Source organism: Vulpes lagopus, chromosome 3 (assembly GCF_018345385.1).
Source record: "Vulpes lagopus strain Blue_001 chromosome 3, ASM1834538v1, whole genome shotgun sequence".
NCBI lineage: Eukaryota > Metazoa > Chordata > Mammalia > Carnivora > Canidae > Vulpes > Vulpes lagopus.
This window is the reverse complement of record NC_054826.1, coordinates 102,194,965-102,221,011: the sequence shown is the minus strand read 5'-3', so window position 1 is coordinate 102,221,011 and position 26,047 is coordinate 102,194,965. Positions and strand designations below refer to the sequence as shown.

Below are 26,047 nucleotides of genomic sequence, written 5' to 3'. Positions count from 1 at the left end.
ATCCTGAAACCTATCCAGGCAGTAAATCCTTGGCCTTAACAAAGGGTCGCACAATCGCAAGCTGTTAGAGACGTTATAACTTCCCGTAAGATCGTTGACCGAGATGAAATTTCCAGTTATCACCAGATGTTGAGTTTGATAATGTCATTGTTCTGCCAGAACAGATACGTTCCATAAGATCAGGGAGTAAAAGACTAAGAATGAGTAATTCAGAGAGTAAAAGGTGACATGACATCTTCGTGAAGAACATTCTTTTTGGTATAATACTGACATTAGAGCTTTTTAAAACAATGCTTAATGAGAGATGCTGTTCAGCTCCTGTTCATTGTGACATCCTCCCTGAGACCAGAGCAGATAATCAGGGCACCATATACTCATTTTTAGAGGAAAATATTTCTCAAAAAAACAAGCTACAGGGGCTTCAGGCTTACCACATGTAGCTGGTACCAGCTATATCATTGCTTTGAAGATCAGAAACTGTGACTAGAGACCCCTGTCCCTGTCTTCTTCCAGCCTCTGTGGTGAACAGGCGTGTGTGCTCAGGGCACATTTGTGTAGAAGTTCACTCCAAGAAATTGTACATATAAACAAAGAAGAGAGCTGAGAACATTCATCAAGGCTCTAAAGCACATCCACCCCACCTCATTTTATAGGGAAGGAGATGATTGGCCTCAGGGTCTCAGCTACCAATGGGTCCCAGGGTGTGGACTCTGGGGCCAGAGCTCATCCCCTAGGTGCAGGCACCTGTGCTCATTGAATCAACACCAGACTGTCAAGGCTGCCATTTGGCCCCTCGACAGCTAATCTCCTGACCCTACCCTAAACATGAATCAGCTGATGGCATCTGATGACATAGATTTCTGGCCATGTAACCCATCCCATTATGCTTCACTTGGGAATTTAAAATCTTTGCACTGGAACAAATTTATTGTTCTTGGGAGGCTTTGAGGCCAAAGGGCCAAATATGCAATTTGCATTTTTAATGAAACCAAGTGGAAAGAAGGTATCCTTGAGCAACAGCCTTCATGACACAGATGGACACACAGCCTCACCTTCTGAGAAGGTTATGGGTTTTTGTTCCATCCATCTCTCCACATTGTCTTTTCCTGCAGAATAACCATGCCCATGGTTCTCCCTCTAGATTTCGAATGAGGCAGGTGAACATTGTCGGTTCCAGCCCCGTCAGCCAATCATCCCGGGTCATCCAGACACTGCAGGCGCCCCCTGACGTGGCTCCCACCAGCGTCACCGTGCGAACAGCCAGCGAGACCAGCCTACGGCTCCGCTGGGTGGTGAGTTGGGGGCTGGGAGTGGGCTGCAGGGATGGTCACCTTGAGTGTTCATGGTGTGCATGTAAAGCCAGAGTTTAGTGTCTTGTTAGTCATGGCTTTGTCTGAGGCAAAGCTTATCTCTTCGTTCAACCCAAAAGTATTGCATTTTACAGTTGCTGTTGGGTCACAGACCAGCCCAGGAGATCTTGTTAATTAGGAGCATTACTCACAGGCTTCTTGGTACTGAGGAATATTCTTTGGGGGAGGGAAGCCAGCAGTGCCTCAGGTTGGACCTATAAGTCCTTAAGCTAGGTCAACATGGAGGCAATACTCAATGTTTGTAGGAGAGCCAGCCTGATATTTATTCAGAACATTTCCCCCACAAAATTAAGCCAAAATGTATTAAAAGAAATTACGTCCAGCCCAAGTTACTGACAGGATTTCATTTAATTAACAGAAGAAAAGTTCCAGGGAGAAATGTAGTAAAAGTTCTAAGAATATCCCCCCTTGCCCCCGGAAATATTTTCTGTGGGATTGGGCTCCTAAGACAGGCCCGCACTGGAGGACCTCGACAGGTGGCGGTTCGGAGACGCCCGCTCACCACGGTTGTTGTTTGCTTCCAGCCCCTGCCCGATTCCCAGTACAACGGGAACCCCGAGTCAGTGGGCTACAGGATTAAGTACTGGCGCCCCGACCTCCAGGCTCCGTCGCTCACACAAGTCATCAACGACCGGCTGGAGAGGGAGTTCACCATCGAGGGGCTGGAGGAGTGGACGGAGTATGAGCTCCAGATGCAGGCATTCAACGCCATCGGGGCCGGGCCCTGGAGCGCAGCAGTGCGGGGCCGCACACGGGAGTCAGGTGAGCTGGAGGCTCTTCCCCTCCCCCCCCCCGGAGGCTCAGCCCCAACCTGTGTCTCCCCAGAGACGGAGCTCCGTGTCCCCCGGTCCTCACATTGCATCTCATTGGCGCTTCCCCCACCCCGAGTCTATGCTGACACTTTACTAACCCAGTAATTAGATCAATCTCAATGGTAGTTTCAGTAAAACGTCATTGGAGTCCACACCACTAATTTGAAATTAATCATGGATGTTACGGGGTGGGGGTGGGGGGCTGGACTCTTGGTATTATCTTTTAAATTAGGTGTAATTTTCACTATCAGTGATAATAAGCAAGAGTTTATTTTCTTTTTTTTTTTTTAACTTTATTTGAGAGAGAGTGTTCGTGAGCAGAGGGGAGAGGCAGAGGAGAGGGAGAAGTAGACTCCTCTGCTGAGCAGGGAGCCCGACGCGGGACTCAATCCCAGGACCCTGAGATCACAACCTGAACCAAAGGCAGATATTTCACCAACTGAGCCACCCAGATGCCCCAAGTGTATAGAGATTCTAAGGATGTCTTAATACACAAGGCCCTCAGGACCTCCTCTTGACAAAGTAGTGTGTGGGATGTGTTAAGATAGTCTCACCTGCACTAACAAATAGCCCCTCAAAGGTTCAGTTGCTTTAACACAATAGAGGTTCATTTCTCACTCATCACCGAGGAAGACAGGTGTTCCTGTTCAGTGGTGGCTCTCTTCTTTGTGATACAAGGACCCAGGCTGTGCTATGCCACAGGCCTAATCCTCATCTGTGCCCAGCTACCCAAGGAAGAAGAAAGAGCAAAGAACAGGCACGCCTGACCCCTAAAACCTGTCCAGCAATGGCACCCTCTCCTGTGCACAGAGCCCCAGGCTCAGGGTTGCTGCTGGTTGCCAGGGAGGAAAGGGAAAGTACTTCAGGTCATCACTCAGGAGTCTGTGCTGACCTGCTGGCCTTTGTGTGCTGACCTGTGGTTTGGAGGACCCTCGTTAGCCTGGTTTGAGTTTGTGGAGTGACAGAGAGGGCTGGTGTCACATTTAAGACACACCATGACACAGACCAGCTCTTTCCACCTGGTCTGAAATGGCAGGGTTCTCTCCTGAAAAGAAGGAAATGTACCATACACGCCTCTTCCAAGAGGACTGATACTTAAAGAGGGGTTTGCTGGAGCAGCTGGGGCTGCCTCAGATGCCTTCCTGGCTTTCTTTCAGGCTGTAGATTTTATTACATTAGGAACAAAAGATTGAGGCACCACTCTCAGCTTGTGGCTATGTGATCACTTGGATTTCTAAAAAGCTCTATTCAGTCTCTGAGTCTTTGTGACAAAGAAGAGGACTTGAAACATTCTGAGAGGACTGTTCTAACCCCAGTGATAGGCAGACAGACTGAGAAAATACTTTTTAAAAAATCTTTGCTGTGACTAACTAGAAAATTATAGACAGAATATAATTTTTTGAGATTTAGAATTTATTGATGTCCTCATTAGAAAAACAGAGAAAGTCCGCAGATGTCAGAGGCACAAAGGGACTCAAGCAGTAGGTACTGAGTGGTGCTGTCGCTGCCTTGGGGGGTGGGCATGGGTGCATCCATCCCAGGAGTTTCAGGACTTGGTACCCACCCAGGAACTGGAGGTTCTGCCACGAGTCTACACAAGGAGAGGAGTTAGAATCAGAGCCTTTGCATGTAGACAAAGCTCCTGAATACTGTGCCCCCTTTGAAAGGGGAGATTGAAAATCTCTGCCAGGATAGTTTATCTGTGTCCACCTAGCCACCTGAACTCTAAATAGGAAAAAAAAAAAGGTAACTCTAAGTCCTGTGCCCAAATCAGGTTTGGGTTCTGAATTTACTCTGTCTGGTCCAGGAACTCCTAGAAAAGAAATTAATGTAAAACATGATTTCAGACACCAAAAAGCACAAACAACAAAAGAAAAATTTAGACTTACTAACATGAAAACCTTTGTGCTTCAATGCATACTATAAAGTAAAAAAACAAAAAAAACAGTCCTCCAGTCATAGAAGATACTTGCAAATCATTCATCTGATAAGGGACTGGTATAAAAGATGTATATAAAAAAAACTCTTACAACTCTACAGTGAAAATATAACCCAATTAAAAACTGGACAAAGGGGGGCAACTGGGTGGCTCAGTAGTTGAGCACCTGCCTTCATCTCAGGACAATCCTGGAGTCTTGGGATCAAGACCCACGTCAGGCTCCCTACAGGGAGCCTGCTTCTCCCTCTGCCTATGTCTCTGCCTCTCTCTGTGTGTCTCTCATGAATAAATAAATAAAATCTTAATAAAAAAATGAAAACTGGACAAAGGATCTGAACAGACATGGCTCCAAAGAAGACATACTAATGGTCAGTTAAGCACATGAAAGGATCCTTAATCAACATTATTCACTGCCAGGAAAATGAAAATCCAAACCACGATGTGATATTAGTTCAATCCCCAAGGTGGTTAACATAAAATTGAAAAAGCTGGACAATAACAGTGTTAATTGTTATTAAAATAAGTATGGTTCAGAGATTGTGTACTTCATATATCATTGGAGGGCCTTGAGGAGCATCCTCACTGACCAGAAAATATTACCCCAGGGGAAACAATGACCCACTTCTCCTGAAATATTATATATTATACCCCAATAAATCATTTCACTGTCCTCCAAAAACAAAACGAAAAAATTTTTAAATGACAAAAAAAAAAGATAAAAGAAATAGAAAGAAACATGGTTCAAGGCCAGACGTTCTGTGTAACCAAAGAAGGAAACATCTCTGTAGAGAGATCACCACAGCCACATTGTTCCAAATAAAGATCAACTTTTGAAAGATGAGTACACAATTTTCAAACACACAAGGAGATACTTTGCCTTGACTAAGAATCATGAGAGGGAAGGAAATAGGGCCCTGATTACTTTAAAATACATACTAGTATGAAAGAGAATATGTAATGAGTATATTTAAAATTATTAAAGACTTTAAGTTGTAGCATGAGTAAGTTCTAAGCAATATTATGTATAGCATAGTGATCATAGTTAATACTACTGTACTATTTACTTGAAAGTTGCTAAGAGAGGAGATCTTACATGTTCTCAGAAAGGAACAATAATTTTGTGATTGTTAGAGGCATTAGCTAATATTACGGTGGTAGTCTCTTTGCAGTACATAAGTGTCTCAAATCAACACACTGTAACATTAATCTTACAAAATGCTGTGTATCAATTATATCACAATAGAGCTGGAATAAATGTAAAATAAGACTGTAGTCTTAAATTATGAAAAGAAAACATTAAAACTTTAGGTAAAGATTAAGATGCTAATTGTAAAACGCTTTTTAAGAAAAACATATAGGACACAGCCACTGAAAATAAAACACTATGATTAGGTGAAAAGCAATTTAGACACTGCTAAAGAGAGAATTACCAAACTGGAAGCTAGATATGAGTAAGTAACTTAAAATACAGCACAAAGACACAGAGACTGAAAACATGGTAGAGAAGCTAAAAGACATAAAGAATAGAATAAGAAGGTCCTCCTTATACCTAATAAGACTCAGAGAAGAAGGAAGGAGGAAAGGAGAATAAGAAAATTTGGGAGATAATAGCTGAGAAGTTTCAGAATTGATGACTGAAGAAAAGTGAATCCTGAGCAGAATAAATAAAATAAATCTACACCAAAATGCATTATGTTGCAACTGTAAAGCATGGGAGCCAAAGAGAAAATCTTAAAAACACTTGGTGTGAAAACATCTTATATCCAGAAGGCAAGACAATTTGAAGTGGACTTCTCAAGATCAGTGGAGGCTAGAAGACAATGGAGCAATGGAATCGTAATGGAATAAGAATAATTTTGAAGAAGCTGAGAGGAAATAACTGCTAACCTCAAGTTTTACACTTGGCTAAATCACTTTTCAAGGATTTTGTTCAGAAAACTGTAAACTTTAAATGACACATAAGGATGAATAAAATAATAAAAATAGAAAATAATACTGTTTTGTTAAGTTTCCAAAGAATACTCCTATAAAACAAAGTAAACCAATGGCAAAATGCTGAGATAAGACTGTATTTTTGAAAAAAATCTTTGCTGCTGCCACAAAGCTCCCTTTACAGTGGTCAGGAGAATGCTAAGGAGATCACTCTATGCATAAACTCACTCCAGATGGTTTCTTCTAGTCCTCTTCTCCTCAGACAATCTTGCATCATCTCCTACCCAATAACTAAGGCGATCCTCTTGAATGATACCATTTGTAATATCAAGGTAAAGCTTTTGTATAAAAAAAAAAAGGCATAACGTGTTTGTTTTGGTCTTGGTTGACAAAATCTAACACAAATATATGTACGTGTGGCTAAGGAGAATCATAGCCAGCCTCCAGAATTAACTGCATTGATTTCATTATTGCCACATTGATCGTTCACTTGATGAGAAAGTTTTTGATCTAGAGTAAAAATTGTTCTTGAAATGTAAGTTTTGCTCTATACTATCACATTCTTTCTTATGTTGAGGGTTCTGGCTTACATTTTTTTTTTTTTTTAGTTTTTAATGGGATGTTTGTTCAATTAGAAGAGTTTTAGTTCTGCAGGTGTTTTCATCATAAATTGTATAATAGGGTTATTGTTCTTCATTTCTAGATGAGATGACTCAGACTTCAGACATTCTTAATGCTAGAAAAGTGAGCTCCTCAGGACCCATCTTAGGCTGTTCTCCCCCCACCCACCCACCCAAGAGTACTGGTGCTCAGACATCATTCCTCCCCAACCTGGGGCATTCTCTGGCACCCCTTCCAGTGTTGCTGGTCCTGTGGGGCTTTGGCACCTCCACATCTGAACAGCACTTCCAGAACCTCCTGCTGGGGGCAGCCCCTCACCTCTGATGAGCAAGCCCCTCCCTGTCACAGCAGTTTTGATGTCTTGCCTTCCCTGGTCCTGATGAATTTGAACACATGGCCTCCCCAGCAAAGAAATCACCCCTTCTGAGAAAAGACCCTGCCAGGCACCACTCAGCCCTGGGTGGGGGGAGTGGGAGAGGGTGCAGGGGTGGTGAACCCCAGTGGTGGAGTGCAGTTGATGGGGAGAATGAAAGTGCAGACCCATGCCTCATGGAGATGGCCACACATGGGTACCTACACACAGTCGTAGGCATACGGGAAGCTAGTGTGGGAAGAACAGAGCAGAACATTTTGAACCATATTTAAATGACATTTCCTATTTTGAATTACAATTTGAGTTTCATGACATCCTATGATTTATGATATATTATAAGATAAATGCGGCCCTAAAAATCAAAAGACTGAGCAGTGAGGAATCCTATAGAGGAGTGAGAGCAAACGAAGGAAAAGAGAAGTGTTTTGATCAGGATTGTTCTTAATGAAAGGGAATCTCTGGGACTGCTCCCAGACATGAGATGACAGGTTGGAAAGGGAGTCGAATCTCCCTCAAAACCAGATAATGGGTAAGGTGTTTTTTTGTTTGTTTGTTTGTTTTTTGTTTTGTTTTAACCAAATCTTAAAAACATAGGTCCTCTGTTACAAAATGGCAGATTGGTTCCTGGTGAGATTTGAATCCACTGAAATTGTCATCCTGAACGCCACCATTTTCTGTGGCTCTGCCCTTGGAGACCCAGCCGAGCTCCGGGTGCCATATCCAGATCACCCCCCTCACCAGCTGGCCTTCCTTCTCCGGGGCTATGGGTACCCTTCAGGAAAGGGGTGCACATATTACCACACCTAGAAAATCATTAATATTTGTAGATCCACGGTGAGGACTGAACACTCATGGCGTCAAAGACTGGCCTGCAGGAAACAGTTACGGATTGGAGAGGCGGACCCATTGTGTTGCTATGATAGTGGCCTTTCTCTGCCTTTCTCTGACAGTTCTCAGAACACAGCACTGCTATCATGGGCACGCAACACCTTTGGAGTTCTCATCTTACTCTAAATAAATTCAGACAAATTGTAGGTTTACCTTTCCTTCGTGCAGTCGTGACTCCTTTAATTCACAGTTGATTCGAGATAGCAGTGTATTGCTCATTTTTTTAAAATAAAATAAGCATATGTGTGAGCGATGTCCTCATGACTGCCATGGTGGGAGCCCCTAGCCGGCCAGGAAGAGCATGAATGAGCCCTGTGGAAGCCACCACCAGAAGACACTAGGGACACATAGAGGTGTGGGTGGCAAGCACACTTCCCTTAGAGGGCTAAGTGAACTTGAAATTATAAAAATATTCTTTTTTATGACACTTAGCTTCTCAGATAAATTAATAGTGTTTTATTGAATGACTGGCAAACCAAATGAATGATTCTTGACTGACAAATTTGGAAGAAAAAGTGTATCTACCAGGTGTGGGCTGACCAGCATTCTCTCTCTCTCCGAAAGTATGAGGAAGACCCCTGAACCCTAATGCAAACAGACACAAACAGGTGACTTTTCTGTTCTGGGGACATGCTGGTTGCCTCCACTGGCAGCCAGTCTAATGCCCGAGTCCTGAAGATGGTCATGTGGTGAGTAGCAGAGGACAGGACCACTGCTGGAGTGTGGAGGCCAGAGAAGTCACCCTGTCTTAGGGTTAGCATCCCAGGCCTTTGCCTCTATGACTCCCCTCTCTGGGGACCAGAAAATGCCCTGCCTCACCTCGGGCTCATGTCCCCTCAGCAGATCCCTATCTGCGGGAACCACTGACTGTGGTGGTGACCTGGCCATGCTTCCAGAAAAGGTAACAGGTGAGTCCTGGCACTTTTTTCCTAAAGACAGTATCGGTCTCCTGCGGCAGCCATAACAAAGCAGGCCAGGCCGGGGCAGCTTAAAACAAAGATTTATTCTCTCACCATCTGAAGGCCAAAAGTTGGACACCAAGTTGTTGGCAGGGCCATGCTCCTTTGCCTACTCCAGTATGGCCTCATCTTAACTAATGACATCTGCAGTGACCCTAGTTCCAAATAAGGTCACATTCTGACCTACTAGTAGTTGGGACTTCAGTTTATGAAGGCTAGGAAGCAGCGGACACAATTCAACCCAACCCATAACGAAGACCAAATCACATCAGTGAAGAAAATCCGGAATCAAATGTTGGAGGGCAGCATTATTGTGCAAACCCTGTCATTTTATGTGTTCAGAGTAAATGACTGACCTAGCTATGACCAGTCACTTTGCACTTGTGTGAATAAATGAATGAATGAATGAGTGGGTCTGTGGATGGAGGGTGGAGAGAGCCCCCATGAGCAGACTGCTTCTGAAGTGTGCACTACCTCCCCCTAGTCTGTGGAGCCCTGGTGGGCCTGCGGAGTGGACACTGAGGATGCAGGGTGCTCGGTAGCCTTTCGCTCCCCCTCCTTCCGTAGAGCAAGGAGATCAGAGTGTTGTTGTCTCACTGTCTTCGAACAGAGCCGCTGATCACCTGCTCATTACGGAGCCTAGTGATGGGTACCAGGATGGGGGAGGGAGAAGATGGGCTCCAGGACGTGTGGGCTCTGCTTGACTGTTTCTCAGATGGCACAATCAAGGCCCAGAGGAATTGAGCAGCTTCCCCAGGTCACACGGCTCAGGAGTCTTGTGGAGTCTGAGTTTGCTGCAGAGCCCATGAGCTTGTCGCTTCCCTGTGAACACCTCATGACCTCCTGGCTTCTGCCACTTATTAGTGATGTGGGCAGGCCACGTGCCTTCTCAGAGCCCCCTTTTCCCCCTTTGCAGAGTGATCCCTCCCACAGGCTTGTCCTGAAGGTTGAGTAAAATACCAAATCCTATCCCATATTACTCGCCATGAAATGCAGTGAACCTGAAGTGTTTCTCCTCCTTTTTGACCACGGAGGCCCTGCAGGATGGTAGGTGGCACCACAGCCAGCAGCTGCCTTTTGCTCGGGGCATCACCTGTCTTTACCAGGGGACTCTGGGTCTATCTTTTCCATCTGCATAAAGTTTAAATGGGCTCACAAGCAAATTATCAAAGCAAATTGAGATTATCTCGACTATAAGGCCTTTTAAAGCTTAACTGTTGTCTTTACACACATTCTATCTGGACCATTGCAAATGCATATGACAAACTAATGTAGGTTCAGTGACATCCATACACAGAAGAGATAAAAACATCATCTTACGTGTACGTGGGTCAAGAGGTCCACAGCTCGCCTCCACGGGCCCACCTCGTTGTAAAAAAAAAAGCACTCACTGGAAAGCGATGTATGGAGCGTCCTCCAGCCTTGGTATCTCCATCTGCAGAATGGGGCTAATCACCTTGCCTCGCTGGGCTATTGTGGCTATTAGATGCGAGTGTGGATCTGAAGACCTCTAGCACAGGATGCACGCCTGGGACCTAGGAAACCTTCCCTCTCCTCCCCTTCATGATGACACCTCCTCTCTCCTACACCCCCAGCCCCCTGTCAGAATACTGCATTTACAGATGTCACTCAACTGGTGTCTGGGAGTGAGGATTTCCCATCTGAGATAAAAGTCTGTAGCTCCCAAAAGTTAATATAAAAACAGACCAAGCACATTTTCTTGCTGGGTGGATTCAGGTAAAATTGAGCTCCTAAATACCCAGGATTTGTGGAATTTGTCACTAATATGAAAAAGATTTACATTTCTGTTATACCTCCACAGGCTTAATCTGATCACTCCAAAACGCTCAGAATTCATTGCTCTTTCAAAGATAACTTGATTGTTTGAGTGAAAAGTGGACCTTTATTTCTAGAAACCTTTGGACTTTGGCTACCAATCTTTTTTGCTCATCCTTTGCAGTTCCTTCAGCGGCCCCTGAAAACGTGTCTGCAGAGGCTGTCAGCTCCACCCAGATTTTACTGACATGGGCTTCAGTACCCGAACAGGACCAGAACGGGCTCATACTGGGCTACAAGGTATGTGTGCATAGGCTGCACAGGTGCTACCACATGTCACTCCCCTGAACCAGCGTGCATGGTCTTACAGACCTCCCGCACCAGCCCAAGTTGTGATTTGCACATCTTGTGACTTCTCTAAACTTCATTACCATCTGGGGCTGAGGCCTGGGTCTAACCTCCCAAGCAAGGCACTGATAGGAGCCAGTGACTTAAACTGGCCTCGGCCTCTTGGCCTGTACAATGGGAGTGATCATGGTAGCTAGCTCCAAGGTTGGTCTGAGAAGGAAAGGGGATTTTAGTTTGTAAGCTGCGTTCTGAGGCTAGAACGTGCTGGGTCAGTGTTCTCGCCTCCCTGCACGTCTCCCTGCCTCTCTGGGAGCCCTTGCTGGGTCCAGTCTATTTTTTTTAAAGGTCTTATTTATTTATCCATGAAAGCCACAGAGAGAGAGAGAGAGACAGAGACAGAGACATAGGCAGAGAGAGAAGCAGGCTTCCTGCAGGGAGCCCAATGTGGGACTCGATCACAACCTGAGCCAAAAACAGACACTCAACCACTGAGCCACCCAAGGTCCAGGATCACAACCTGAGCCAGGACAGACACTCAACCACTGAGCCACCCAAGGTCCAGTCTGACCTGCACTCACCCACTTGTGTTTTTGTTCAGGTGGATTAAAGCAGTTCTCCTGAAGCAGAAGCCCAACCTCCCAATAAGCTGGGAACCCTGAGTGGGGCGCTGGCTCCTTCTGTAGGAAGTAAAACGTCTTTGTTCATAACTGAGTCCTGGCTTTGGTGTCTGCAGTTGGTGTGGCTACTGCTATGTGCTCAGATCTTGTAAATTATGGCTCAGGGGCCGCTCCCCTAGCTGCGGACTGGGTTTCTCTTCTGGGGTCTGTCTTCCCCACAAAATACCAGCGTATGGAAACAAGATCCCTAAGCCTTAAACACAGCTGTTCTGGGGGAGAAAGCGCAGTTGGCTGGTGCTAGCCTTGTGGTTGAAAGCCCCCATGACCACCGAGGCCGCTCCTGGCACGCTGCAGAGTCATGACTGTGGGCTTGTGTCCTGATGCTCCAGGTTCTGTTCCGGGCCAAAGATCTGGACCCCGAGCCCCACAGTCATGTCGTGCGAGGGAACCACTCACAGTCGGCACTGCTGGCAGGTCTTCGGAAGTTTGTGCTGTATGAGCTCCAGGTACTGGCATTCACCCGCATCGGGAACGGAGTCCCCAGCTCTCCCCTCATCCTGGAGCGGACCAAGGATGACGGTACGGTGACGGTGTGCTTGGATAACCCAAAAAATCTGGATGGTTGGCATTTTTAATTTAATTTACAAACCACTCCCCCCCCCTTTATTTCAGTGGAGGAAAACAAAACAGAATTGTTTTTCAGCCACTGAGTGTTTATATGGCCAATTTCAGCCTGGAGTGAATTTTTACAGCCTAATTATGAACCTATGAGATTTTCAGCCGTAACTCTGCAAAAGGCAGTGCTATAAAGGCCCGGTGGGCTGGGGCCATAAAACCTACGGCCACTCCTGTTGGCAGTGTCTGCACAAATCTGGCTAAGAACCCCCCTCCCCGCCTGGGTGCCTCGATTCTCATTGTGCCACCCGCTCCCATCGTTTGCAGGCCAAAAGGTCAATAGGTGTTCCCGCATGGAGTACAGTGTGTTCCATGGGCCTCCAGAGTGCCCCGCACCCCTGTTTCCAGGCCAGAATAACAAGTACATCTTGATGGCTCTGTTTTTATGGAAGTCTAAATCATTTGCAAATATGTTTTTCCACTTTGCAGATGTCAAACACTTAAAGGTTATCTCTTTTACATTTTTATTGTTACACTGACTATAGCAAATATCTTGGAAGGGAGGTGTATTCTGGGGGAAATAACTGCTCTCCCTGCCCCTCCCCAAACCCACCTTAGGGATCAGAAGCTTCTCGCAGAAGTGGAAAAACTATCGATTTCCTTACACGTGTCCACTGAAGTCATTAAATCAGCCTCCACGGGGCTCTGGCTGCTGAGTGGGAACCGTTCTCCAGGGAACGTTCTCCAGGAACCATTCTCCGTGTTCTACTGGGAGATAGCCCTAGTGCCGGGCTTCATTCGAGGAGAGGAAAGAGCTCTGCACACTTCCTGTTAGTCCTTTCCTGGATGCAGGGCCTCGGAGTGGGGGTGAGGGGCTGAGGTCTGAAGGGGCAGTTACCTCAAGGTTGTTTGCAAAACTATGCAAAGCCATGGCAGCCCAGGTTACACAAACTGAAAGTATAAGGGGCCTTAAACCTTGGTCATTCACAAGTGTTTCGTCCTAAAGTAGAGGCTAGAAGTCACAGATTTTCCTTCTTCTCCCATGGTGCAATTATAAGCATCTTTTCCACTCCTTCTTTTCAGGGTAATCCAGATGATCAGCCTCCGGACAGCACAGGGAAAGGATGCCACTTGAGGCTGATGTCAACATTCGCATATTTGTGCAAATCTGTCCTGGCATGCAAGCCTCTTACCAAACGCAAGGGTCACAGATTTATTTAAACACAAGGCTTAAATTTTGAAATACTGTTCTCAACTTAATAGCCAGAGGCAGAATTCAACAGCCTCTGCATGACTGTGACACACATCATCTCATCTCTGTATTCCACGTTCCCTACTCATTGCCCCTTATCTGGGAACCAGTCAGTTAAGTTCCAACAAGAAGTTCTGATTTATCTAACACCTGTTAGCAGGTGTCAAGCCCCAAAAAGAATTCAGCCCAGATTGGCAAGATCTTGGCCTTGGGCTTCACACATCTTGCACTCACAGGATTCCCAGCAGTTTGTGAGCACTCGTTCTGGAACTTGGACAGCAGATGAGATGGATTCAAAATGAGGTATTTTCTCAAAATCACTAAGGGGGCCACACAGCCAGCTAGATTCCAGAAGTCATTTGCAGCCTTGGAGTACCTCATCCGTGAACAGAGTCACCCATAGTAGTGAATGCTGGGCCAGCCCACAGAGTCCTATGTAACCTTGTCATGTCCCCAAGTGATACAGTGGTAGCACCTGGATCACGGGTTTGCTCTACTTTCTCTAGCCCCAGGCCCACCAGTGAGGCTTGTGTTCCCAGAAGTGAGACTCACGTCCGTGCGGATCGTGTGGCAGCCGCCGGAGGAGCCCAATGGCATCATTCTGGGTAAGGAAGCGGTCGTGATTAAAGAGATCATAGCTCAGAAGGAAATAGCAATTAGATTGATTTCATCTGTTTTTATGACATGTGAAAGAGGTTGGGAAAAAAAAAAAAACCCTGCCTGCCACAGCCCAGCATTTTCTATGCTAAGAAGTGAGGACCCTCTACTATTTCGTGAGCTTTGTGCTGAAGTTTCTTTGCAGACTGAAATTTACATTTCGTTACCCCAGAATTTCTTCCATTTGTTCATGGTTCGCAACAAAACCATCTGTAATTTGTCCTTCCTTCAGCTCCGAAATAACCAGGCTGTTTCTATGTGTATCCAGGAAACAGCAGGCTCATTTTTCACGGGAGCCAGAGACCTGGACTTTGCTCCCCAGAACCAGGAAGCATCCTCTGCTGCAGAGCCTTCACCTAATCTTTTTAAGAAGTTTCCAGAGTGCATTGTGTGCCCTGGGTCCCTGGGAAATTGTTTACTTTTAACATTTCACTTGGGGGGCCCCTCTGATAGCACTGATGAAAAGCCTTCATGTTTCGTAGTTCCCCAAAGGTAGCAAGTTTTATTTTAAAAAACATCATCAGTTCCCTTTTATATTTAGCCTTTCACCATGACAAATTCAGCGCCGCCCATATGCCTAACACCGTGTACATGGCGGGCAGTAAGGAGTGAATAAGATGGGCCTGTCCTCAGGATGCAAGTCACTCAGGTGCAACATGATAGGTGACATGAGATGACATGAGATGCCCCACAAGCAGGTCCCCAGTTTGGACCAAAGGCAGGAGCTGGATTTTGCAGGGAGGTGGCCTCCCAAGTCCTGGAGGAAGGAAAGGGAAGAGGGACATCCACTCAGCCAGATGGAATGCCTTGTGCCTGTCTGAGTATAGGCAGATCCAAGCTTCGAGATGTGGGCCTGGCCAGGCTGGGGACTACTGGGGATGGCCAGCTACACCACACAGGCAGTGCCCAGAGGCCCAGATGTGTGAATCGGGCATCAAAAGGCCAGGGCACCAGGCACGGTATACTCTCCAGACCCAGGCCAGCACTCTCATAGGATATTTCCCTAATCCAAACCTGCAGCAGACCCCCAAATGTGTTAGCTTGTGTGCTGGGTGGTTTACAGTAAGGTTATAAACCTGAGCTTATAGGTAGGCAGTAAAATTCACCACTTACACCTGTGCTTCTGACGTTAGGCTCCTAAGATTCGGTTTGAAAAAGGGTTTCATTTCATTAAAAAAAAAAAAAAAAAAATATATATATATATATATATATATATATATATATAAAGATTTTCTTTATTTATTCATGAGAGACACATACACAGAAAGAGAGAGAGAGAGAGAGAGAGGCAGAGAACACAGGCAGAGGGAGAAGCGGGCTCCATGCAGGGAGCCTGACATGGGACTCGATCCCAGGACTCCAGGATCCTGCCCTGGGCCGAAGGTGGTGCTAAACTGCTAAGCCACCCGGGCTGCCCCAAAATATATATTTTTTAAAAGATCTGTGCTGAGGCCAGTAGGGAGTCACCCAAGGACTTTGAGCAGCATTGTGACATACTCAGGTTTGCCTTTTAGATAATAACTAAACAGGCAGACATTTTTTGAGTTCTTGTTTCATGAAGATGGGAAGACAGGGCCAGCGGTGTCCCTAAGTTGTCTGCTTGCAAAGACTGTGGCCCTCCTTCATCTGACTTTTCCTGTGTGATTTCTGGAGTTGCTAGGTGGGGTATTTTGCATGAGTATGGTATTTCTGAATTGGGTGAGCTTCAGAACTGCAGGTTCTTGCTACTTTAAAATCACAATGGCCACCGAAGAAGCCGCTGCGGAAGTGTGATCTGTCTGGTTGAGACGGGATCACAGACACCTGTTGGGCCCTGCACCTTGTGCTCCAGGCCTGGGGTGGGAGATGGTCTGTGTAGCACGTGGCTAGGCCAGAGGTTTCCTGGGGTCCCTCAGCACCATACGCCAGCTGCTGTCTCTTCTGGACAGAGCAGGACTAAACATCTGATGATCCAGGAAGCATCACCAGCTTGCTGTGAGACAGGAAACATTTCTGGAGCACAAAATGTGAATTCCAACCTGTCCCAGGACCTGGAGTCTCCAAGAAGTAGGGTCTCCCTGGCCTGCTGAGGAGGGAGCACCCATCCCCACCCCAGGCCTGGTAGCTCCTGCTCCCACTGCTCCCTTCTCAGCCTCTGTCCTCTGCCCTCTGCCCCAGTACTGTGGCTGGTGCTCATTCTGTGCCCACCTCTGTGCTCACTGTAGCCATCTTGGGCTGATAGGAATCATTCTGACAGGAGGTCCCCACAGGAGATGGATGGGAGGCAAGTGAGCATTTCACATGTGTTTCTCTCTTACCATAGACAGATATGTGCTGATTTTGTAGCCATGGCTTTGAACTACTCATCCCGGGTCCTCCTTGCAAACATGGGGAGGTTCTGGCCTCAGCCAGTGCCAGCCCACTGTGCTTGCCTAGTCCCTTGTCCCTTCTGTGCCTTTAAAGTCACATTCAATGGCATCTCTACCCACAAGCTCCCTCCACACCCATCCCTGCCTGGTGGTGCCAACATCATCCCATGAGTCTCACTGTCCAAAAGTAAAATCTCATCACTTACTTTTAAGGGCATCTCTAATGTTTGTGCCTCTAATTGCAAAAAGCACCACAAACAGAGAATTCAGACCACAGTGGAATAGACTTTTGCATCATTTACACCTAGAGCCATAGAAAGTCTGGTAATACCCAGGAGAGACGGGCTAGTGGGCAAACACACACACTCATACGCTCCCATTAGGAGTTTGAACCAACACAACCATCCCGCAGAAGGATCTGGTGATGGCTGGGCAAGGTGAGCAGGCCTGCACTCTGCATGCCAGAGGCCCTTTCCGTCAAGTCTCAAACCTGGAGTTCTCTCACCTGTACCCAAGGAGAAGTGCACCAGGATGGTCCTGGCAGCATCACTCCTTGCTTGCCCAGCATCACAACAGGGCAAGCAAGGAGCCGGATACCTGCATGTCCATCAATCAGGCTACAAAAAGGTGTATCGTGGGCTCTTCACACAGCAGAAAACACAATAGCAGATAAAGTCAGGAACAAGATCTATATACATCAACATGAGTAAGCCTCACAAACATCCAATTGGGGGGAAAACAAGTTCCAGAGGAATATACACAGTGTGAGACTGCTCCTGTACACTTAACAACTCTATAAGCATTATTATCTGTCATTTCTGGGTCCGCGCATATAGTGAAAGTGTGAACTCGTGGACAGGAACTCAACCCGAATTGAGAAGGGAGGTTACCTCTGAGGAAGAGGATCCAGTGGGGCCACAGGACAGCTTCAACTTTGTCTCATCTTCTCTCTTATATGAAAAAAAAATCCAATTTGGCAAAATCTCAAGATTTCTTCACTTGGTGCAATGAATATTTGATATTTGATCTATATTATTCCCAGTATTTTCTGTATGTTTGAAAGATTTGTGATAAAAAAGGACTATCATAAAATAAAAATAACACATTCACTGTAAACTTCAAAAAAATAGAAAATTCAAACAAGTAACAGGATGACCCACAATTCCATCACCCCAAAATAACATTAATATGTTTTTTCTTCTAATCATTTTCCTAACGTTTTAATTATAAAATATATCCTACTTACAAAGGACTCACTTCATTCTAGCACATGTATGATGTAGAGGCAGTGAACTGCACGTGTCCCTGCTCCCCAATCTATGACAGAGAGCCTGCCAGTCCCCCCGAGAGGGTTTGGGTTTATCTCTCCTTTAGTTTTCTGGATGATTTTCCTAGAGTTAAATTTAACCCTTAAAGAATCTAATATTAATGCTGCACGTTTTTAGATTTCATATAAACTCCTTTCATGTGTTTTTCTGTGACTTTGCTCTTCTCTTCCCACATCATGAATCTTTCCTAAATAGACACCCTGGCTGTCCGTGTCCGCACACACCCGACCGGGATGTGTGCGGCACCTCTGGCATGTCTGCAGCACACGTGTCCTGGTGCTTGCCTCGTGGAGCACATGTGGAAGGGTTCTCTGGGCCACACCCGTGAATGGCCTCATTGGGCCATAGAGTTGGCATGCTTTCAACTTTGCACAATGACACCAGACCATTTTCCTGAGCAGTGATACCAATTTGTACTCCCACCAGCATGTGTGAGGATCCCCATGGCTCTGCACAGCTTTGCCAACACTCCATAGGCTCAGAATCTAAACTGCTTTGCCATTCTGGTGTCTCGTTGTGGTTTTATGTTGGATTTCCCCAGCAGCTTCCCCAGCCAGTCTGTCAGCTGCTCCCATCCCTGGGCTGCCCTGGGCTTCATCTCAACCTCTCTGTATTGTTATTCCTGTTTCCTTGTTAATCTCTACAATTTCTCTGCCTCACTTCCCAGTTCAATTGTGCATTTAGGTTTTCTTTTCTTGATACTTCTTAGTTTTGAATGACTTAATAGAAAGATGTTTTGGGACATCTGATTTACTGCATTACCAAAAGCAGACACTCTCTGTATACTTCAGTTACTATTTGGACTTCCACGGTACAGACGCATTCATCCTAATAACATAGCATTTAAATGCAAATACATTAAAATTGAAATTAAAAAAATACAGATCATCTCCCAAATTGTGCAATCAGAAATAACGATGTGACTGATGTGCTTAGAGGTGAATCTTCACAGCATTTCTCATGATCTTAGGATGCAGGCCCAGAAGCAGAATAACTGGGAGAAGGTGCTAGAACATTTCCAAGGTTCTTCATCTACATTTCACACTCTCCCTCCAGATACACTGTATCAGTCAGCACTCCTGATGTCCACATGGCTTCACCTTCACCAATGTCGACATTAATGCTTTGTTTTCTTTATCTTGGCCAGTTTGAGATTAAAAGCAGAATATTTGGGGGGGGGACATTTTAAAGTTTACTAGCCATAAGGGGCTTTTTTTGTTTTTTACTTTTGGGAATTTCCAGTTGATGTTCTGTACTCGTTTGCTGGGCTGACATAGAGAACCACAGAGCATGAGGCTTAAACAACAAGAATCTATTTCTGTCAACCCTGGAGGCTGGAAGTGCAAGATCCAGGTGTGGGCAGAGCCGGTGTCTCCTTGTCCTCCCTGTAGCCTCCCTCATGTAGCTGCCCCTCTATGCGTGTCTGTGTCCTGACCTCTTCTTACAAGGGCACCAGTCCCACTGGACCAGGACCCTAGTGACCTCATCTCACCTCAATACTCCCTGTAAATCCAGTCACACCCAGAGATGCTCAGAGCTAGAACTGTAACATGGGAACTTGGGGGGATACAGTTTAGCCCGTAACACATCCTTTGGCCATGTTTCTCTCAGAGACTTACCCCTTCCTTCCTGGCTCTCAGATCCATTGTACATTAGTGCCATCCAAGTACCAAGGGGCTAAGAGACCTGACCCCAAAGTCCAAGTCTGAGTTGGAGGTCTGGCTCCACTGTTTTAGTGCCATGACAAGGAGTCGGGACAACTTAGCCCAGTAAACACCAACTAACAGGATCATAAACAACATTCACAGTCACAGGTGTTGCATAAGTTCCCCCTGTTCATTTTGGCCACAGAAACTTTCATGTAGACTGCAAACGTGTCTTCTGGTCATCTGCCATTTCCACAGTGGGTGAAACAGGTGCTGTCACCTGCACACAGACCCCATAGGCCGGGCTCAGTGTACACCCAGCCTCTCAGGGCCACTGTAGCTCCCTCAGCTCCTCACTCTGAGTGGCAGCGCCTCTTCCCACCCCAGACTCGCGGCAGGACTGAGGCATGCAGGAGGGTCAACAGGGCTTGGCCTCTTCAGGTTGCAGAGGGTGAGACACAGTGAGAGGAAAGGCCCAACCTCACCATCTCTTGGGAGTTGATGCAACCAGCTGTTTTCAGGAAGCTTCTCTGACAGCCCCACGTGACATGATTCTCTATCCCCTGCATCCCCAGCCAGCATGCTCTACATGATAAGCTCATGAACCCTGAGGTGCTGGCTCTACTCTCCCCTATGTTGTACCATGCTCCGGACAGGCTGAGGGCAGTGTGGACAAAATTGCAGATGCAGTGTCCCAGCCTGGTTAATTTAGGAACATTACTAAGCCTCCCTGTGCCTCAGTTTCGCTATCTCTGAAATGGGAACAACACTCATACTCCCTTGTAGGGTTGAATGAGTTGTATGTCAGGACTTTACGAAAACACCCTCCATGTGGTAAGCGCTCAACAGATGTTCACTCAAGTGCATGGCTATTTAGTATTTCATCATGTCTTCTGGGCCAGCAAATTTCTCCTTGTCACCCAAAGCTTCGCCTGGTGCCAGCATCTAGCTGGCCCTCCCCAGCAGAGGTTTGCACAGATAAGACAAGGGAAAGAACCAGGAAAGGCAGGTTGGAGTCAGGTTATGAGATGCTCCTAGGGGACATTCAGAAGTTGGGAGTTTACCTGTAATCTCTGGTGGTGGGGTGAGGGGATCACTAAGAATCATAACCATTCAGGTAAGGAGAGGGTAACATTTAAATACCTAGAGCATTCCAACCATGGCGAAGCAGACAAAAAAGTAAAATAGTGCTATGTCTGCCCGTAATGCAGAAAAACACCACATCTGAGCATCTTCTGTTGTAATGGTAACAAATGTTGTCTGGGTAACCTGTCACCTGGATATTATTACAGCTGGCACACCAAATTGCAGATGCTGTAGGAAGGATGAGAAAACAGTTTCTAAAGATTCAGATCGGCGTTCGTGGGCGAGAAAGGGAAACGAGACTTGCTTCACACCCAGAGACCTTAAATCAATGCTCCCACTCGGGCAGCGCGGCCTTCCGAGTATATAAACACCTCTGCAGCCCATGCTTTTGTAATGTATATCAAAACATGTTCTTGCATTTCCAAAAAAAGATTAACAGCATGAAACACCACCAGGCGCCTATGGGGAAAAACACTTGCTTATTTGCGTAAATATTTTACTGTGGAGAGCTTTTAGCATTTAGAGCCTGCCTTTGGGGGATGCGGCGGCGGGAGCCACCTGAGCACAGCCACCCTCCCTCACTCCCTGACTACTCCGCACTCCCTTAAATGCTATGAAGCTAACGTGATGCATGTGCTCTTTAAACGCACATGGGTCTGCCCTGCCACACACACAGCCTCCTCCCACCTCCACCTGCCTACTGATGGCCTAACATTTACCTTTAGCTTATTACAGAAGGGTGTGCAAGGACTCTGCTGAGAATTAGGAGCACAAGTGAATATAATCCATGTTTGCAAATACATAATTTTGATCCACTGTTGCATTTGTCTGCCCCCAGCCCTCAAGCAGATAAGCTGTAAAGCCAACAAGCCACACAGTGCCTGGGCTGGGTGCTCCCAGGCCATTCTGCTGCTGGGCTCTCTGAACAAGTAGTGGGTGCTGGCAGGGCTGTCACCACTCACACCCACCGACGGGCTGCCGAGGGAGTCAGCAGCACCATGTCCCACTGAAGGCCTTGGCTTCGCGCCCCTGAGCATCAGGCCCTAGGGACATGCCACTGAACAGGCGACTCTCAGACTGGTGCCTTTCGCTTGCCCCAGGAAGCACGCAACCTGGGAGAGGCCAGCAACCACCTAACACATTATATGCAGCTCCCCCAAAGGGCTCTGGGTGTCTGTCTACAGTCACCCCATCTGACTGAGGCAGCTGAGACCACCCTCCAAGGAGGCTCCCAGAAACAGCAGCATCTTAGAACCTCTTTCTGCATCTGCTGCAGCTGAAGGTTCTAGAACTTGTCTTGAGCTTGAAACACATGCCCTTTCCTGATTCTGATTTTCTAGATGCACATTGTCTTTTCTATCTTCTGGGCATGTTCAGAGACAACATAAGCTTCTCTCACACCATAGTTTCAATCTTAGCCTTGGATCACTGTGGCTCGTACTTGGCCTTGACCCTCTGAATGTCTGTATTATCATAATTCACCCATAACCTTACAAATCAGACTTCACTCGGGCCATGTTTTCCTCCTGCAATTGATTCAGCTTGTACATTCTTTCCTAACACCCAGCACAGCCTTCTGCCCTTGCATTGCTGACATCCAGCATGCTAATGTTTCTGATCTTGCTCTAACTGTAATTACATAACTAGCCTTTTCCATCAAAATCCTGTTCTTCCTCAACATTCTCTCGTTATTCTCCACAAATGCAAGAATGGGTTCTCAGCTGCTCCCTTTTGCCACTTATGTACAGGAAGAGGCTCTCTTCTACTGTGCATTGAGTCTAGGACGTGGTAAGGATGTGTCAGGTGCCAGTCTTCACATTCTCCAGGCCACAGAATGGGAACTGGAGATTATCACCCTGATTTTAAGGCAAATAAGAGGAAGGTACAAATATAACCCACAGGCTGGGGGGTTTTCTCCCAGTGGCTTGTATGGGAGCTGGAGCAGAGGCAGAGATGATGAGCCAGGTTTCCTGCAGTTGCACACAGATGACACTGTGCCTCGCTGTCCCATGCGTTGCTTTGGCGTGGCTGTAGGAAGTGGGCCTCGTTGTCTTCATGCTTCGGTGGTGGAGGAGCCCAAGGAAGTCCTGCTGCAAACACGCCCCTTCCCACCCAGTGCTAAGGTGGAATATTACACAGGCATTGGAACCCACATTTCTGAAGAAAAAGAATTAGCTTTAGAGATGTGGTGAGAAGACACGAATGAAAGGCCTGCATTTGGAGTAAAATCAGTTCTGTTTCAAGTTCATATGCATGGAAAAATGATGATCACAAACAGTCGCTAAGATAGTAACAGGGACTTCTGGGCAGTGAGGTCCAGAGTCACCTTGTGGCAGATACTGTGTGCGTGGTCAGCCCTTGGGGCCCCGGCACCCCCTACCCCATGGCCAATCCCGCAGTGTCTGAGGGGCCAGCAGTGCGCTGTGCCCAAAGGTGCCCTCTGCCCTGGGGCCAGGCCTCTGGAGGAGTGACAGCCCCCATGACTGCTGGGGGCTCGAGGGATGACAGAGGGGGCCTGGCAGAACAACTGCTTCATTGCACCCTCTGTGAGCTTCCTCTGTTTCCTGGGCTCACCTCCTGAGAAAACTCTTGGCTCTGGGCTGTCTTGGAGCTGACTGGGTCCCTCAGGCAGCAACATCCACAGAACAGAAAGTATCTAGTGTGGGCAGAGCTCCCAGGGGCATCTGCTCCTGCTCAGTCGGCTCCATATTCATCTCCTGGCCGGCTTGGCCAACGATGACCCATGGCAGCCTGTGGAATGGGACATTCAGAGGGTCCTGGGCCTCGTGTCACTGGCCATCCTGGCACACACTCTACCCTCCTTGGTGCTTTGGCTTCAGACGGCAGAGGGCTCTGGCATTGCACAAGGATTGGGGCTGCCCCTCACAGGTTGTTGTGCTCGCCCCAGACCTAGCAGCAGCTCTGACTCCAGGCTCTGCTGCAGGGGACTTGCACCCACTGCCCTGACCTTACTCCCAATGCAGGCACTGCCAGGCTCTTGCAGACAGCCCTAGATTTGCTGTCTGCTTTCCGAAACAACTCCTCCTCGACCCCTTGGCTGTGCCTCTAGCTGTTGCTAAAAGCCTTGCAGTCTCTCCCAGTCCCTCACGATCACCTTGCAAATATCCTAGAGTGATCAGTGTATTTCCCAACTGTCTCTCTTTTCTTTGAATCATCAGGATTCTGCCATTTAAGAGCAGGAGGGAGCTGCAGGAAGCAGCAGGCCTCCTGGGCAGAATGGGGCTCTCACTCTGGAGACCCGGCCCTGTCCTCTGCTCACTGGCTTCCCGCCTGGCCCTCAGGAGTAAAGTGGGCCACTAATATGGGACCTATGTCTTGTGCCTGAAATGCAGAGGTGCTAGTGAGTGGGGGCTAGTTGTTTTCTTTATTCATGGTGTAGGGGTGAGAGCTTCTCCCTCTTCCCTTCTGGGTTCTACAGCTGGTCCGAGACTTAATTTTGGAGTAAAACAGATGAACAGGAGGAAAACAAATTTAATTTTGTATGTACAGGAGCCCCAAAGACAAGAAGCTTGAAAGTGACCAAAACAGGCTGTTTTTAATGCCTCTGAGTCAAAGAAACAGTGAATTTGAGAAGAATTGATAAGACAAGGGGTTTGGGCTCAGGGTGGTAAATAGGGAGCTACCAAGGTTTATGGAGCCACCCAGCCCTAAACTGCCCATGGCTGCTGGTGACGCTGCCTCTCTTCCTCCCAAAGCAGCAAAGGCACCTTTTCCCCGGGGTGGGGGTGGAGGCAGAGGAGGCTCTGAGTGTCCTTCTGGCACTGGCCATTTCTTAAGTAAGTTTAATCCAAAATAATCAATATGTAAAAATGGCATATCTGGGGGCAGCCTAAGCTACTCTACTTTGGTGGCTAGAAATGAGAAGCTGAGATCACATTGGGGTTGGAAGTGAAGCCTGGCTTAGGACCTCCCAGTACCCTAGGTGTTGAGTGCGGAGTCAGGGCCTGCCGGCTACAGGCACAAGCAGTCTTGGGCTCCAGGAGACCTGGGAAGTCTCCCCAAGACGAGCACATGGATGGCTAGGTTCCTGCCCACTACAGATGCTGAGAAAGTGTGTGCGAGCAGGTGGTTTCTGCTTCTCCTTGTTCTCTTAGATGTATAGGCACATGTTCCTACCCCATGAAGACAAAACCTGTTCAGCTCTCCCAACCCAGAAATCCAGCATGTACACAGACAAAGCCCAAGCCCCTGAGGTCAGGTGTATGAACATTAGCCTGCTTGTAGTACAAAGTTGATTTCTGTTTCTTTGAGGGGGGTTGGTATCTCTTCATCACCAGGAACGATACTCAGGTGGCTGAACTCACAGGACCGGGTCACACCTCATCCTTGAGGTTTTAAAAATATTATGTTTGCTCGTGTTCTTATATGTGACATCTGTGTCTGCCAGTGTGGCCTCTGCCCTTGATTGCAAAGTTCAGTTTGTCTTTGCAAAGTAGCTCCTTATTTCCTTTCTCTAGTGTAGGAATATGCATGTGTTAATGACATTGGTTAGTTGCTCTTTGTTCTGGGCACAGACTGACTCTCCTCCAAGCATTCAGCTGGAAGAAGGGGTCGCCACCAAGAGCCCTGGCAGACCACAGTCCTCTATGAGGCTTGCTTCAGCCTCTGTGTATGAAGGGCAACCCCACCGGGGCAGCACTGCCTTGGGACAGCGGCTGGCTTCCACCCAAGCTCTGATCCATCCTGTGCACCGCTTTAAATTTGCTGAAGGGGCATCGCTATTCATCCATGGTCCCACTGCAAATCCTGATAACATAAAAATAATAACACAACTCATAACAGCCTGAGGGGGACATACTGAGGTCAGAGATGCTTTAAGAAGATTGATTTACATAACTTTCATAGCAGCAGGTGAGTGTCAGAGATTAAGTTCAGAGTTAATAGCTCAGATAACAGAGTTAGGAATGTATTCAAGAGTTAAAAGTACAGACCAGAAGAGAAATAAAAGCAATACTATAACCAATCAATAGTGTGTGACTGACGAGCCAGAGGAGAAAACACACTGACCTCACCTCCATGCCCAGGGAGGAGTCCATGGGGCTGTAGGAAGAATGAGGGATTGAGTACCTTGCCAACATCATGACCATCAGGGACCAGTATGTCATGACGCTCAGGCATGAATATTAGAAGAACCACAGGCAGATGATAAGACTTGAGAAGGGCCAGACATCTGACAGAGCAAATGCTGTCCCAGAGACACTGCTGGAGAGCCCAGCTCAGGGCAGAATGCACGCTATGCCACCATGTGCTCAGACAAGGATGGAGCCTCTTCACGGATGCCTTAGCACCTCTGCACGGTCTGATTCTCACCAGAAAGATGCACATTAAGCCAGCAGAGGGGATCTGGCAATCTGGGGCCTGGGAGGGAAGAGATCTCTTTAAACTACTTCCTTACAGTCTTGTGTTATTTGTGAGCCATGCGAGTATAATACAATTCAAAGAGTAATGACAAAACATTG

The 26,047-nt window shown here is 47.0% G+C and overlaps 1 protein-coding gene across 1 annotated transcript in view; it reads left to right on the top strand.

Moving 5' to 3' along the window:
* Window positions 1–26,047, top strand: part of SDK1 (sidekick cell adhesion molecule 1) — a gene marked incomplete at its 5' end in the record, with an annotated part of 911,733 nt that overhangs the window by 794,103 nt on the left and 91,583 nt on the right. Inside the window, 5 exons of the mRNA XM_041750102.1 lie at window positions 1,142–1,292; window positions 1,895–2,132; window positions 10,855–10,970; window positions 12,025–12,214; window positions 14,009–14,107. Coding sequence (XP_041606036.1) covers window positions 1,142–1,292; window positions 1,895–2,132; window positions 10,855–10,970; window positions 12,025–12,214; window positions 14,009–14,107 — 794 coding nt within the window. The remainder of the gene's footprint in view (window positions 1–1,141; window positions 1,293–1,894; window positions 2,133–10,854; window positions 10,971–12,024; window positions 12,215–14,008; window positions 14,108–26,047) is intronic.